The sequence below is a fragment of the Cloeon dipterum genome, chromosome 3, assembly GCF_949628265.1.
Source record: "Cloeon dipterum chromosome 3, ieCloDipt1.1, whole genome shotgun sequence".
Taxonomy (NCBI): domain Eukaryota; kingdom Metazoa; phylum Arthropoda; class Insecta; order Ephemeroptera; family Baetidae; genus Cloeon; species Cloeon dipterum.
The window spans coordinates 23,111,009-23,126,419 of NC_088788.1; the positions used below are offsets into that span (position 1 = coordinate 23,111,009).

Sequence of the window (15,411 nt, forward strand, 5' to 3'; positions counted from 1 at the left end):
GCAAAATTGATGGTGACGCACTGAGGGTTGGAAATTCTAGCGGATCACGATTAAAACTATCCAATGAGCAGAATTTTTTTTTAAATTTTTGATAACTTCACCAGTTTATACTCTTGATATAAATTAGTGGCATTACATTGATTTAGAAACCACATTTTAATTTTGGACTTTTCATAAACGTTAATGTTTTTGACGAATTTCCACAATCGGTTAATATTTGAATAAAAAAATAATTTAAAAAATAACGAAATGGGTTGAATTCACAATTTACGTCAACTTTAATTGTACCGTTTGAGTAAATTAAATATTGAGTACTAGTATTTCTTCAGTACCCAGTTTTCATTTGCACTGGTTATCTAAATTAATTTGTGTCCAGAGAGTTTGCAGCATTTTATAATTTTAAAAACGTGAAAAGAAATCACAATTTTGTATCGCAGGGCTCAATCCAGTGACTCATTCGCCATCTCTCTGCTTTGATGACGTACACAGCTGCAACACTAAAATTCTACATTTATATATAATCATAAAAGCGAGAGAATATATAATATTATTAGTAATAAAAAGCAACGGGCGCGCCGCTTTTAAAAGCTTCCAAAGGGGGTGAGAGTAAGAGGGGAGGAAGCATGTGTATGCGCATATGTACACGTATAATGCGGGTGTATGTGTGTATGGGCTGCGCTCTATTTAATTTAATAATTTATGTTTTACTATAGGCGCGGCGGCCGTGTGCAATATTTATTGATTCATTTTCTCGTTTGCCACCGCCGCCGTCGCTGCTGCTGCTGCTTCGGGTGGTAGTGTCTACAAGATTTGAATAATTAATGCGTACACATGCTGGATATTTTCTATTCATCCGGCGCGTTCAACATGAATTTTTAATTGCTCAGCAAACACACACGTATGTTGGTACACACTCCGACGCCAGCCACATTCATCCAATAAAATCAGCACCCACATGAATAAGCGATACACTTCAATCTCTTCTTTGAAAGATTAAGAAATTTAGAGAGAGAGAAAGTCGTCCAGAGGTGTTGAAGATAAAAAATAAATATATTTAATTTTGTACTACTTATACATTTTGGGACTCAAGGAAATGAGAACTAAAATAAAAATAATAAAAATTGATCTACTCTGTCCGTATTGATAGCAATGATGGACAGCCAAAAGTAAAAATTGAAAATAATAACTACTTCACACGGACTCTTACTAGGCAACAGCTGATTCGGCCCCCTTAAAATTAATAAGCAGTCTTTATCTGCAAATTAAAATCCATAACTGCACAATTATCTGAAAATATGATTGCGATCGAATCACAATAGGCCGTGGAAAACTCTTGGCTGCATTCAATGCTCATTGTCAAACGTGCTAGATGATTTTAATTTTCAATTTTCACTTACAGCCGTCCATCCAAGTTATCAATCCACACAGAGAAGAAGCAGAGCTAACATAATTATCTAATTATTCTTCGTTACATCAAATCCCCGTTGAGTTTATTTTTGTGTGTTTTATTTGATTCCACAAATTCAATACACATTTACTAAAGACGCGATAAAATTTGCTCCAATAATTATTCAACTCTGATTTAGTGCATATTTGAAGGTTGGAAACTCGCAAAAATCAACCTCTGACTGAAGCTAAAATTAAAAAATTTCCGTGACATGAAAACTATTTCCAATCGTTTTGAATGACAAGGAAACTCTTAGGATTCAAAGTTGTAGTTTTTGGTAAAGTGGTTGAAATTGTGTAGTATCCGACGATTTAAGAGATATCACCACGCAGAAGAAATTTTTTGATTTTACGAAGTTTTGGAGATCCAAATATTAAAAATACTTCTGGGAATTAACAGGGGCAATGTTTACTAATATAATTAAGAAGAAATATATTATTCAATCGTGATCATCGTGATGATACTCTATTTTGCACGACAATTCGATTGAAGGGTCATTTTCCCTAGAGAGATTTTAGAATTTTTTTCTATTACGTCAAAAATGACCACACGATTGATTTTTCTCATTGAACATAGTTCCTTCAAACCACAATTCAACTAAATTGAGCGAAAAACTGCATTATCAAATATTTCAAATATATTTGAGCAGTTATTTGCGAGATTGGAGGTCGATTGGACGCGATTTTTCAGCGTTGAAATTTTTAGGTGGCAGTCATATTTGCTTAAAGTACTTCTTAATAGATGGTGAAATTCCAAATTTGAAGCTCGGGAATGGGGGCGTTCCCTATTTTTTCGGTATCTCAAAAATACCCAAAAAACGAATTCAGTTAATGAATTCTAAACTGCAACTCTTGACTGCGTTGAGGTATCACCTTGAAATTTTCACTGCCCAACCTAGTTTTTAATCCTGAACAACTTTTGCATTCACAAAAAATTCGCAGGTCGAAGGTCAAGGTCACCTTTTGCGACCTTTTTTTGAAAATTCAAAATTAAGGGATGATAGCCCCCTACGATTTTTTTGGGGTTCAGGGCTGAAATGTAGCCCGTGAAATTCTACACAAGTACACCAAGTTTCATAGGTGCAATCGCGATAGTTTTGCTGCAATTCGAATTTGAAGTTTGAAAAACTGCTTGAGGCCGCTTGGCCGCGCATGCACTTTGAGCTGCGAGTTCGCCTCTCGTTCGTAAAGTTGATGTTTTTCGCATTTCACTTGCTTAGAAACACCAAGAGGGCCTAGGGTAGACCAAGGAAGGTCGAAATCGACCTTCAGGGTCTGTCCCTGACGTGACCCTGAGATACAAAATTTCGAAAATTTCCAATTTCATCGAACTTGGTGTATTTTTATAGGTTTTCACCGCTGTACAGCTCAAATATACAGCCAAAACTGCCGAATGAAAATCCTGAAACCGGTTCTTGAAGTAATTGTGGTAGCCATTCATCCAGACGTGATGTGCAAAATGGTCAAAATTTTAAAATCTTAAATTTATGAAAAGATGCTTCTATTTTGCACACAAGAAGTTCATAATATGTGTTGATAATAAAGGATCTTATGCTTAATACTATGAAAAAGTGTTATTAAATGTACTGGCAAATACGCTACTTTTAAAAACCAAAAATTTTTGTTTCCTTTCTTTTTCAAAAAAAAAAATTTTAAACATGTAATTTATTTGTTATTTGCTCTAAATAAATTTTTTAACTTTTTTTAAAAAACAATCGTTAATTTTTAACACTCAATATGAACTTTGTATACAAAACAGAAGAATCATATCATAAATTTAAGATTTTAAAATTTTGACCATTTTGCACATCACGTCTGGATGAATGGCTACCACAATTACTTCAAGAACCGGTTTCAGGATTTTCATTCGGCAGTTTTGGCTGTATATTTGAGCTGTACAGCGGTGAAAACCTATAAAAATACACCAAGTTCGATGAAATTGGAAATTTTCGAAATTTTGTATCTCAGGGTCACGTCAGGGACAGACCCTGAAGGTCGATTTCGACCTTCCTTGGTCTACCCTAGGCCCTCTTGGTGTTTCTAAGCAAGTGAAATGCGAAAAACATCAACTTTACGAACGAGAGGCGAACTCGCAGCTCAAAGTGCATGCGCGGCCAAGCGGCCTCAAGCAGTTTTTCAAACTTCAAATTCGAATTGCAGCAAAACTATCGCGATTGCACCTATGAAACTTGGTGTACTTGTGTAGAATTTCACGGGCTACATTTCAGCCCTGAACCCCAAAAAAATCGTAGGGGGCTATCATCCCTTAATTTTGAATTTTCAAAAAAAGGTCGCAAAAGGTGACCTTGACCTTCGACCTGCGAATTTTTTGTGAATGCAAAAGTTGTTCAGGATTAAAAACTAGGTTGGGCAGTGAAAATTTCAAGGTGATACCTCAACGCAGTCAAGAGTTGCAGTTTAGAATTCATTAACTGAATTCGTTTTTTGGGTATTTTTGAGATACCGAAAAAATAGGGAACGCCCCCATTCCCGAGCTTCAAATTTGGAATTTTACCATCTATTAAGAAGTACTTTAAGCAAATATGACTGCCACCTAAAAATTTCAACGCTGAAAAATCGCGTCCAATCGACCTCCAATCTCGCAAATAACTGCTCATTTTGAAGTTTTGGGCCGTATCTTCTGAAAATCACTATATAATCGTGAAAACGGTAAATTTTCACCGCCGCACATGCTTCACATCAGGAATAGCTATACGAATTACACGGTTTAGCCAAAAACTAAATTGCAAAATCCATAGTTTCCTTGCGAGATTTTTCGAAATCCAATGCAATATGAGAATCGAAAGCTGGAGACCTCTAAGAACTCGCGGCCCGAGTTGTGTATTCCACCGTTTTGTCGGAACTCAATCTTCGTGTTCCTTGTTCGTCCATAAAAAATGAAGCACAAAGCGCGAGAAGATCTTCTACGCACACTCACTTCTTAAGCGAGAAAAAGCGGACTAAGCTCATCTATAAATCAATAGTGCGTGAAATATTTATCCAAGAGCATACTCCTTTCACACCCGTGATATATGAATAGTTATATGAAATTGAGATAAATATTTCAACTGTAATCCCGGTTTTAGGATATATTTTTCTTTCGAAAATAAAATCGTGTGACGCTCCTTTATTCAGGTGTCGAAAAATAAAGAAAAAGTCCACTAAATTCATGTCCAAATTTCGCCAAGATAAAAATTTAACCATCTGACTCTTTTTAAAGAAACACTCACAAATAATGAAACAATAAATTATTCAGATTAGTCTCGACTTTAAAATTACAAAAGGAAACATAAAAGTACTTTGGTTGTTAAACTCAAACTGAACAGCTAGATTATCGATGAGAGCAATAGAGTCGACGGTTTACCTATGTGAGGTATTTAGCTCTAGATATTTTTTGTTATGGGACTTTTCTCTAAAATATTGAACACCAGTATTCACATGGCACAATTGACAACGCCAACTCAATTTTTTTGTTTCACGCGTCCGTGCAGTTCCCGTTTGTCATTTTTGCCTTTGCTCATGTAATTTTTTAACGTTAGTGTTTTTACTGTGATATGTTTCAAATAACGAACAATGTACGGATATTATAATGTCAATTACGGATTATCAATAAGCTCATTACTTAATATTAACATGAAATTCTCAGCCTAAATATTTTCATTTTTCACAGAGGCTTATATTATGATAGTCAAATGTTAATCAAGTGAATTTAGTAAAATCATAAAAAAATATTTTTGGTATTAACTCATAAATTTTATTTTTTAAAATTCACAACAAACTAATTGAGTAAAAATATAAAATGTATAAAATTATCAAGCTCATTATTTTATAAAATTCAATTTAACAATAACATATTTAAAACATTACTATTTATTTTAATAAAAAAATTTACTGTAGATTGATCTGAAATTCCCTGCATTTAAACAAAATTTGGTCGGAAGCGCGTTTTTCTCTGGCAACGAGCGGAGCGAGCGTTAGCACGGCAAAGTGGCTCTTGCGGCCCGGAGCGACAGGGACGGTTTCAGCGTGCGGGCCGCGGCAGCGTAGGGGCCGGCCGGCGGGCCTGGTGCGGTGGGGCGGTCGGCGGCGGCGGAGGGGCAGCGACGGCGGGCGGGCGAGTCGGGTCTTCAGACAGAAGGGCACCGCGGTGCGAGGCGCGAGCACCCACACCACAGAGCCGCATCCGTCGACGCACTCACGTGGACTCTGTCAGAAAGCTGGCGAGCATGGCCGCCCCCGCCGCCCCCGTGTCAGCCGCCTCCAGCGCGACGCCGCCTCCGCAGCAGTTCTGTCTACGCTGGAACAACTACCAAACCAACCTGACCACCGTGTTTGACCAGCTGCTGCAGAGCGAGGTGTTCGTGGACGTGACCCTCGCCTGCGACGGCCACTCGGTCAAGGCGCACAAGATGGTCCTCTCGGCCTGCAGCCCCTACTTTCAGTCGCTCTTCTTCGACAACCCCTGCAAACACCCCATCGTCATTCTCAAGGACATCAAGTGGCCCGAGCTGAAGGCCGTCGTCGAGTTCATGTACAGGGGCGAGATCAACGTCCTCCAGGAGCAGATTGGTCCCCTGTTGAAGGTGAGTGGTCGCCTCAAATTTTTGTTGGTCGAACCAATTTGATTTTTGACCAAGCGGGCCACCAGGCTTGACCGGTGCAGCTGGCGCTGAACAAACTTGTTGCTCGTCTTTTTGGAGTCGCCAGTCAAGCACACTGTTGTAAAAATTAACTTTTCTTCTCTTAGCATTCAACAGGCACTTGCTGTAATTCATTCCTTTGATTTTGTAACCTGAGATTTACATTTTATAAACGGAATGTGTGTTGTAATCAGGTACAATTCCTACTTATAACAGCAACAATTTAAATATAAAACACGTTTCTGCATTGTGGCACCGCAAGAAAAATACAGACGCGTTTTGTTTAAAATACCATTGTTATTAATCACAAATACACAAGATAATCAAAACTTTAATTTATATAATAGTCTACCGCTAAGAAATAATTTATATTTCGATTATTTTTAAACAAATTATCTAATTTTACTTCTATAGATACGAAGAGCAATTACTTAAATGCTTTATCTGGAACATAATACTGACATATTAAAAAAATAATTGAATGGATAGTTTTGTTGAAGCCTTAAATATTTTAAATAAATACCTTTTATTTTTGCAATTTTTAAAAGATTTTAGTTATTACCTGACCTTTAACGTGCTCTAAAATTTGTCAAACTGATACCCAAAATTCAAATGTTCACATATAAATCTTAAGCTGTATTTTGTGTCAAACTTAAGAGCATGTAAAGGATAAATTGAATTTAAATGTCTCACTTATAGGTGGAGAAAGCCGGAAAATCACTACTTTTCTTGGCTTCAGTAAAAATTTAAATTTTAACACGCACTTCCAGGGATTTTATTCAAAGTACCAAACCAATTTATAAAATTAGGAAAACCGTTAAAATATGAATTTCCAGATGTAATATATAAAAAAAATTCCCACAGGTCGCTGAAACGCTGAAAATTCGCGGCTTGGCCGACGTAAACGGCGAGCCGGAGTCACACCAGGCACCACCTCCGGCCGCCCTGCGCTCTCCAGGTCCCACCCTGGAGACGTCCCCAAAGAAGTGCGGTAGCCCTGACGGAAATTCGTTGGCAGCCGACGAACCGCTCGCGCTAAAAATGCAGCAGCAGCGGCCAAAGAAGCGTCGCCGCACATCCGGCGGCGAAAAGAGCACTTGCAGCAGCTCTGGCAGCCCCGACGACGGGGCCATGGGGGCCCCGGCCAACCCGGCGGCCATCCCCACCGTGCACCTCGAGCTGCTCGAGTCGATGGCCGGCGGCATCATGGAGCCGTCCGTGGCCGCCGCGATGGCCGCCTCTCTTGCCGGCCTGTCGCCGCAGGAACACTGCCGGCAGCCGTCTGGCACTCCTGACTCGATGGTCAGCCTGCCGCCGCCACAGCTGCACCCACCCCCGCCACCCCCGTCCGTGACAGATGATCTCGAGATCAAGCCTGGCATCGCTGAGATGATCCTCGAAGAAGAGAGGGTGAGTACAGCCTTTCCTGAGTTTTTAGGGTCTTTCATCCGCTAGCACGTCAGGTGGAGAATTTCGCGTATTTAATGCCATCAAAATTGATGTCTTGGACAGGCAAATAGCGTGCAATGGAACTCCATTTTAAAATTAATTTCCACAAAAATATATTCTTGCATCGCGTTTTTTTCTTAATTAAATTGGCAGGGGAAATAAAATTTACTAAATATAATTAAATAACCCAAACCAAGTACAATTTTCTAGCCTTTATCATGATGGTTTGACCTGATTATAAAAATATTCTTTGCAAATTTAAATATTGATTTGAGCAGAATGAAAATGAAAAGGATTATCCTAACATTTTATGCTCTGAACAATATACGTTTGTTGTCAAGTTAAAAAGCAACCCAGCCATGATGTACATTTCAAAAAATTAAAATGAAGCAGTACAAGTGGCACTTTAAATCATTTTTTACCACAGGGACATCAAAAACAATTTCCACTGGGGTAAAAGCCAGATAGTACTCTAAAAATCTGATGGATTTGATAAAAACATCGCTCTTTTTGTTGGAAGCATCACTCATTCCGGTTGAGGCTTGTTTCCCCAATATTATATTGCGTTCATGTAGCAGATTTTAAAAATGATAACCAATATATGCCTCTTGTTTCCAAACACCTGCTGGTTACTCAGTGGAAATAAACATCGAATTTATATTCTAAATGACACGGTATTATACATATATATTTTAAAAAACGCAGTGGTCTGGAAAGGGGCGTGAATTGTGCCGGTGCGTCATCCGCACTAGCATCAGAGGTGCCGATTGTAGACTAAGCGTCGGTGGCGGTGGCGGCAGAACACGCGTTGCACAGGATTCCCCTGGCCTTTCGCGGAAATAATTAACTGACGTGCTGCCTCGCGTATCAAAAGCAACACATTATTACCACGCGCGCGAGAGAGAACCCCGGCAAGCTGCACATTCATATCGCAAAATTTTCACGCCAGCATTTTATTGTGTTGTCAGTTATAGCGACTCTCGGGTAAGCTACGGCCGCTAGCTGCCTCGTGCACTTGTTGTATGTGACGTACTGAGCCTTGCTGTGAATTGAAAAACACATGCAACTCACTCGTCCAGGAAGGGTTTAATTAAAAAGATTGCTGCTGGTGCAACAGCTCCATCTTCCTTTGACTCAAACGCCTTCCTGTTGAACTCTCACCTTGGCGTCCTACGCCGACACATCCCTTTCATGCTCGAAATTTTGCAACACGCTCTTTTTGAAGGGTATAGTAAAATGGAATGCTACAAAATTTCACAAATGAAGTAAAACATTTTGGTTTTGCACCAAACCATTTTGGAATATGAGTTATTCATATCAAGGGTAATTAATACACAGATTCTACCTGTGTTTTATTTTAAGAAATTTTATTCGAGCAGAGCTCTCCCTCGACGACTCTTTCTCAGTATTGTGCATGAAAAAAAATCAGGCAAATTCTTTTCAATATAGGGAGCTCAGTTGAAATCGATCTGCACACTGTTCCGTCACACATTCGACTGCTCTCTCTCTCTCTCTCCAACTCCGCCTGCTTTTCGCTCCAATTTCTGCCATGAAAGCTGTATCTTTTTATATTTATTTTATCCTCTTCCGCCGTAATATTATGTGCTGCTGCGCCATTAAAATATTCATCCCCTCACTCGGTACATGCACGGAGAGTGTGCATTTTCCATTTATTATATCGTCTGAGCGCATTAAAAATTTATAGCTTGAATTACATTGCCGATTGCATTATTAATATTTTCATAAATATCTTATTGCACGGCGCCGATGTATTACATTTTTTCCTTTTAATAATGCATGCCGGTCGCTTTCCCTCCCCTCCGGCCTGCTGCTGTGGGGTCGTTACATGCTTTTTTCATTTTGCAACAATAAAAAATCATTGGATTTCTATGTTAAACTTTTCCCTCTGAACTGAAGCACAGCCTCTCGATTCAGTGAAATTCCATAATTAGATTTTAAATATTTATGATGGGAAAACTTTGCGAAGGGAGAGCAAAATTTTGGAAAGTTATTCAACACTGCATTTTGCATGAAATAAAGAAAAAAAACTAATTTGAGTGAGCATTGCGAAATTTTCACAGGCAAGATTATTTAGCCGTTATTATATTGATGAATAATTAAAACTTTAATTAAGCTCCCTTGAACAAGGCTTTTTTTCTGCCAGGCTGTGTGTTAGGAAATGAATTAAAAAGTTTCTCTCTGCTTGGCTGCGAAAGCAAGAAAAGAGCCGACGAGCCGAGTGAAATATGAATTGGTTAAGAATAAAGCAGCGGCGGCGGTAGTAGAAAGGCAAAAACTTTAGGCCTCCGTTTTGTGGACACGATTTTAATATTTAAAAAGTGACGGAAATTGGCGGATGCATGTTTCATGCCGCCGGAAAGAGACCTCTGCACTGTTCGGGAAAACGAATCCACTCACTGACACCCAGACAACGCGCATGCAGCGGCGAATAAAGATATTCAGCATGCTTGCGACTCAAAATATTTATATATGAAATATTCCACTTGGCCCGTGCCGAATAATAAATTTAAAGCAAGCTGTAAATATTTCTCAAACTTGCCTCGCGTGGAGAAAAAGAGCGCATACGAACACGTGCATATGAATGCCGAGTTGTTAGCAGTTTCAACTTTACAACTACATCTTTTGGCGGCGCGCCGCTGTAATATTTATTCGCGCACCTCACGGCCGTAACTAAAATGTAAAATGACTTCTAGCCGCGCGCTCAGCTCTGCTTCATACCTTGACACTTACGCACTTCTGTGGAGCCCCAACGAAACTTGACGATTGAAATATTTTGTTAAATAATGCTGCTTTAACAATAAGCCCCAATCAAATTTCCACGAAGCGCTCTTCCCAAACCGCCCAAGCATTTTCAATTACAACAAAGGTTAAATACAATCATTTAAATCAGTCGATTCGGGCAAAATGTTGGATGGAAAACCCAATTTATTACCTCTAAAAAGCAGGAAAATGTTTTTAAGATTCAACTCGAATAATATAATAGCTTTATTTGATTAAACAACGGGATATTTGGAAACGGGAATCCTGCCCAGCATGAAGCAAATAAACAAAATAAGATACGATCGCTAATGTTCAATTCATCTCATGTCAAAAAGTTGTTCGGCACAGAATATAATATTAACAAAGCTTTCACCCTTTGGAAATATATTCTCTTCCACGAGCAGCATGCACGTATGCTGAGCACGTATATATATTACTTCTGAAAATATTATTCGTGCATCACTTTGATTGAAAAGTGCGCCGATGGTGCGATAACATCTCTGCATAATTATTCTGCAGCGTTCAATACATGACGTATTACCAAAGCCATCTCTATTTCACGTGAGATTCGCACACTCTCCCACAATATAATAATTATACTCGCAATCTCGCCGCTGACAGGCGTTTTAATTGTATATATTTTCAACGTCCATCCGTCAAAAATTTCCCCATTCGCGAACGCATCGCATGCGAAACCCTAATCGATAAATTGTATCAAAGGAAAAGTGTACTTTTTTTAAAGTGCATCAATGCTATTGGGTTTGCGTACGTTTTTAAGGGCTCGCATTTCGATTTGGCAAAATGTTTTTTGCATATACATGCAAATAATACTCGAGCTGCATATTCTTGTGTATGTTTGAGCTAGGGCATGTCATTATTTTTTCACGCACCCTTTGCAAAGTCATCATCATCTGAAATGATGAAGATCCGCCCCGCGCCATTATGCTCCCACACTCGCTTTGCACAAACATCAGCACAAACATTTTTTTTATTTTTGTCCCATCGCAAACAAGAAAGAGCGCGAGCTCCAAACTCGGCTGCATAAAAAATAATCAGTTCTGCAAAAAATATTCCAGATTTGACTGAAGTAAAAAGAGTTCAGATCGCTCTCGATGATTATTATCAGACGCTACTGCTGATGCCGTACAATGCTGTACAAAAAGGAACTTTCCCATTGTTTTCAAAACGTTTTGTCCTTTATTGCTGCTGGCAGAAATACATATAATCATTTATATATTTTATACCCTTCTATTGTGCGGGGGGATTACAAAGTATATGAATATGAATTTAAGAAAGCGTGTGCCTCCCCGGTAAAAGTTCAGCAAACAGTACTTGATTGTCGTCATCAGATGTTTTATGTTGATGGAAGTCGTCAGGAGCAGGGGAAACAAAGGTGCAAAACAATGGATATCCCATCCGCTGTTAGAAGCCTGGTCATATAAAAGAAGCGTGTTAGGATATATAAATCTCTATTTGTCTTATTGGTACAAAAAATCGCAAATAATTACTTTTTCAAGTGAGCGAGGAAGAACAGATTTTACGCAATCACCAACAAGAAGCGATTTAAAGAGAAATTTAAAATAAAATTATTTGATTTAGTTCCAAGCGTTAAAAATTAAAATTGTAATTAGGTGATAACTAAATACAATCACACTAAAATTCTGCCAGAAAAAGCTCCTCCGTTTAGTAATTGTATTTTTTTAGATAAGTAAAATAAAATTTTACAATGGATCATAAAATAGTATCCCTGCGGTCCTGCTTTGGTAAAAATTGTAAATGACAGTCATTCCATAGTCTCATGGGTTCCGGGGTAAAATCATTGATTTTTCATATCGAGAAGAATTCAGCCATCACGAGGTTGGTTTGCCGATAAAAGTTTAGAGTTGGAAACGAGTTTGCAACTTTTGTGTGCTGCGCGAGATGTGTGTTTGCGTTGTTGTGTTGTTTCTGAGGCATAATGCGAAAAAGAAGGCCGCAAACATAATCATTGTGCGGCCGGAGAGTACTAAAAAATTTAATGCGAAAATCATTACATTTTATTTGGACGCGCATACTACTTTTATCAGCGCGCATGCAGACAGATAAGGAAAGCGCTGGCAGCCTTGGCTTTCTTATTGTTGGCTATATAATTTTATTATTATTATTTTCAGAAGCCATAATATTTTAATCGGGTAATGCGCCCGGCACCAACCGCGCCAGCCAGCGCTCAAATTACAATCGTCAGCAACACGCGTGTTAGAAGTAAAATAATGTGTGTTTATATATGTGTACGAAATGCGGGGCTCGCTACAAAATGTGTTCTATGCACGTACATAAAATAATAGTGTCAGGGGCAGAAAATCACAGCTCGCTGCATTTAAAATGTAATTCGTTGTGTACGTATATATAATATTATATTCCCTGGAAGCCTTTGAAGTTGCATGAGTCAAATTAAATTTCAGATTAATTTGAGCTCAATACCACCCAGTGACACTGATTAGAATTCCTATTAATTTAGCGCTACAGAGTACTAAAAATCATCTTGATTTTAATATGATCAAAAATGAGTGAGGCCCGCCAAAAATCGGTAATGATGATGACGCGCGGCTGGTGCAACAATCGTAAAGGAGCCTGCTATTATAATAATAACATTTGTCATCGAAATGCTATCACCATAACTCTTATCTCCGCCCAAAGGCGAATGGAGCCGATGCATCTTGCTCCTTGCGCGTACCCACGCACTCCATACCCAATGTTCTTTCTCTGCCGCACGCGATGGGAAAGAAATCTAGGCGCCACGCTCATGCACATTCAAGATGTGTAGAGCACCCTCATCGCGCTTTTAATGTTTCCGACACATCATCAGCGTCTTTATTGACTTTTAGGGGGGTACGCTGGGTTAGTTTTCAAGTCTAAAAACTACGCTCGAGTAAAAAATTATTTCTTCCCCAAACCACTGCGTCACGGGCAGATTTTCGTTAAAAAGAGTGCCAAATTATATTGATTTTTATTTTTTACACTTTGGTGCCCAGAGTTTGCATTTTTTTAACAGATGTCAGCGGGGACCAGATTCGTGCGACGCGCAGATATGGTGTAGTATGGCGCGAAAAAAACGGTCACGTGAAAATGCTCGAAAAGAACCAAGTTTTCGTGTCAATACTGTGACATAATTAGCATTACTTGTACTAATTGTGTCTTTTGGATCGTAAAAACAAACTCTTGACACTTTTGTACGACAATCCAAAGAGAGCTTTTTTTCCCACATTCAGACGCCATCTTGGATCTGCGCAGTGCGAACCAATTTTATCGCACATCTGTCCCCCGCTGACAGATATATGTTAGTATCTGGGAAAAAATAGTCTAGTGGACAGTAAAAAGGAAAACTATAATAATTCTTTCTTTATTCAAACTATTCTGATTTGTACCACAATGTTTGGCAAGCTGTCTTGGAATTTTTTATTAATTTTGTTTAGTTAGCCACATGAAAAAAGCGTAATATACTAAATACAAAATTAAATTTATTTTTAGTGTCTCATAATCATTATTTTTATGTTCCCCTTTTGGATTTGTTTGATTAAATATACACCTGGATCAGTGTGGACTAATTTCAGCTATCTCGAAACTTGTTTTTAATGATACGCTAAATTCAATTAAGTTCATGTGAAGATCAGAAACATCCTCTTGTGTCTTGGGGCAAAGAACAAATGTTCCGATACAGTAGTGTTAATCGCGACAGTCGCATAATTGGAACGCACCCCCGCAATGGCAGCTAATTTGCAGCGAACGCGAGCGAGCTGATGTTTGTTGGTAAGAGAGACTTTTTCAGTCCTGCATGGCCTTCTCTCTCTCTCTCTCTCTCTCTCTCTCTCTCTCTCTCTCTCTCTCTCTCTCTCTCTCTCTCTCTCTCTCTCTCTCTCTCTCTCTCTCTCTCTCTCTCTCTCTCTCTCTCTCTCTCTCCTCGCCGGCAGGGCAACAATGAAAAGAATGGCGCGGCGGGCGCATCGCGAGCAGTCTTGCATGAGTGTTAGGGTGCTTATTAAAATCGACGTGTGTGGATTAGCCGAGCTGACAATAATAAAAAGCAGCCAGCGAGCAGGCTCCTTACACATACACACAGAGCAGAGAAAAAGAGATCCGAGAGCGAGTGAGTGGCGGCGGGTGTAGTGTGCAGGCACATTTTTTACATTTTGCCAAGAACAAAAGAGCGTCTCTTTTGCTTTGCTTTACGTGTGTCTGCCCCTCTATTAGCTGCAAGTAGCTGCATTACTCATCAGCTCTTGCTGCTGCCGCTGCTTTTTTATTTTTGATGCTCCTTACAATAATCACCGCGCGCGCAGCCTGCTTTTTAGTTGGAAAACATCAAAAATATTTCGCTGCCTTTGATTTCGCCAAATGACACAAATGCATTTTCTATTTTTGCGCCAGCAGCGTTCTTTCGTTCGCAAAGCAGCAGAGCACGTTTGCATTTTTTTCGTTTGTACGTGTGTGGGTATGCAATGCTTTATTTCCTTCGCTCACTCGCTCGCTGCACGTTGATTATTCTTGTAATTATGCTCATTACGATTGTTGTTGCGCCGAGCGAAAAATGCAGCTACTTTGACATCGTGTGCGCTGCGCGTAGCATAGGGGGAACCGAACAACGCTATGGCAGTATGCAAATTTCCGCTCTGGGTGAGAAAAGGCATCGATGAAAATTTATCAGGCGCAGATGGAAATTCACACCGTTTTTTAGAAGCTCGCGAATTCAGCTCCAAATGGATTTAAAAATAGCCTGTGACAATTCCCAGAGGGGTATATTTAATGCAACACGAATTTGGTCTCGCCAAAAATGGGTCAAATACTAAAGGTAGCGCAGTCCAATGTCTGTCTTATCTTAAGCTAGATAAATTTACTGCCGTGTATTTTGTGTCTCAGACAGAAAAAGTTACCGTGATTAGCTGAGCACTAAAATACTTTTTTCTAGACTTGAGAGAGCAGTGGTAATAAATAACAGAAAAATGTGTCGACGCGACGAAACGCCTGCCTGATGAATATTATTTTGACAGCACGGCAGAAAATGTTTTTCTTATTATAAATGTGGCACAAGCAATCGCACGACGAATGTATTGCCGCAATA

The 15,411-nt window shown here is 39.3% G+C and overlaps 1 protein-coding gene across 4 annotated transcripts in view; it reads left to right on the forward strand.

The window, feature by feature from the left end:
• Window positions 1-5,572: 5,572 nt before the first annotated feature.
• LOC135938298 (protein bric-a-brac 1-like) overlaps window positions 5,573-15,411 on the forward strand; it is an 81,152-nt gene continuing 71,313 nt past the window's right edge. For all 4 annotated transcript variants that reach the window (XM_065481902.1, XM_065481903.1, XM_065481905.1 and 1 more), the window contains exons 1-2: window positions 5,573-6,029; window positions 6,951-7,496. In XM_065481902.1, the coding sequence (XP_065337974.1) occupies window positions 5,673-6,029; window positions 6,951-7,496 (903 nt within the window). In that variant the 5' untranslated portion in view covers window positions 5,573-5,672. The remainder of the gene's footprint in view (window positions 6,030-6,950; window positions 7,497-15,411) is intronic.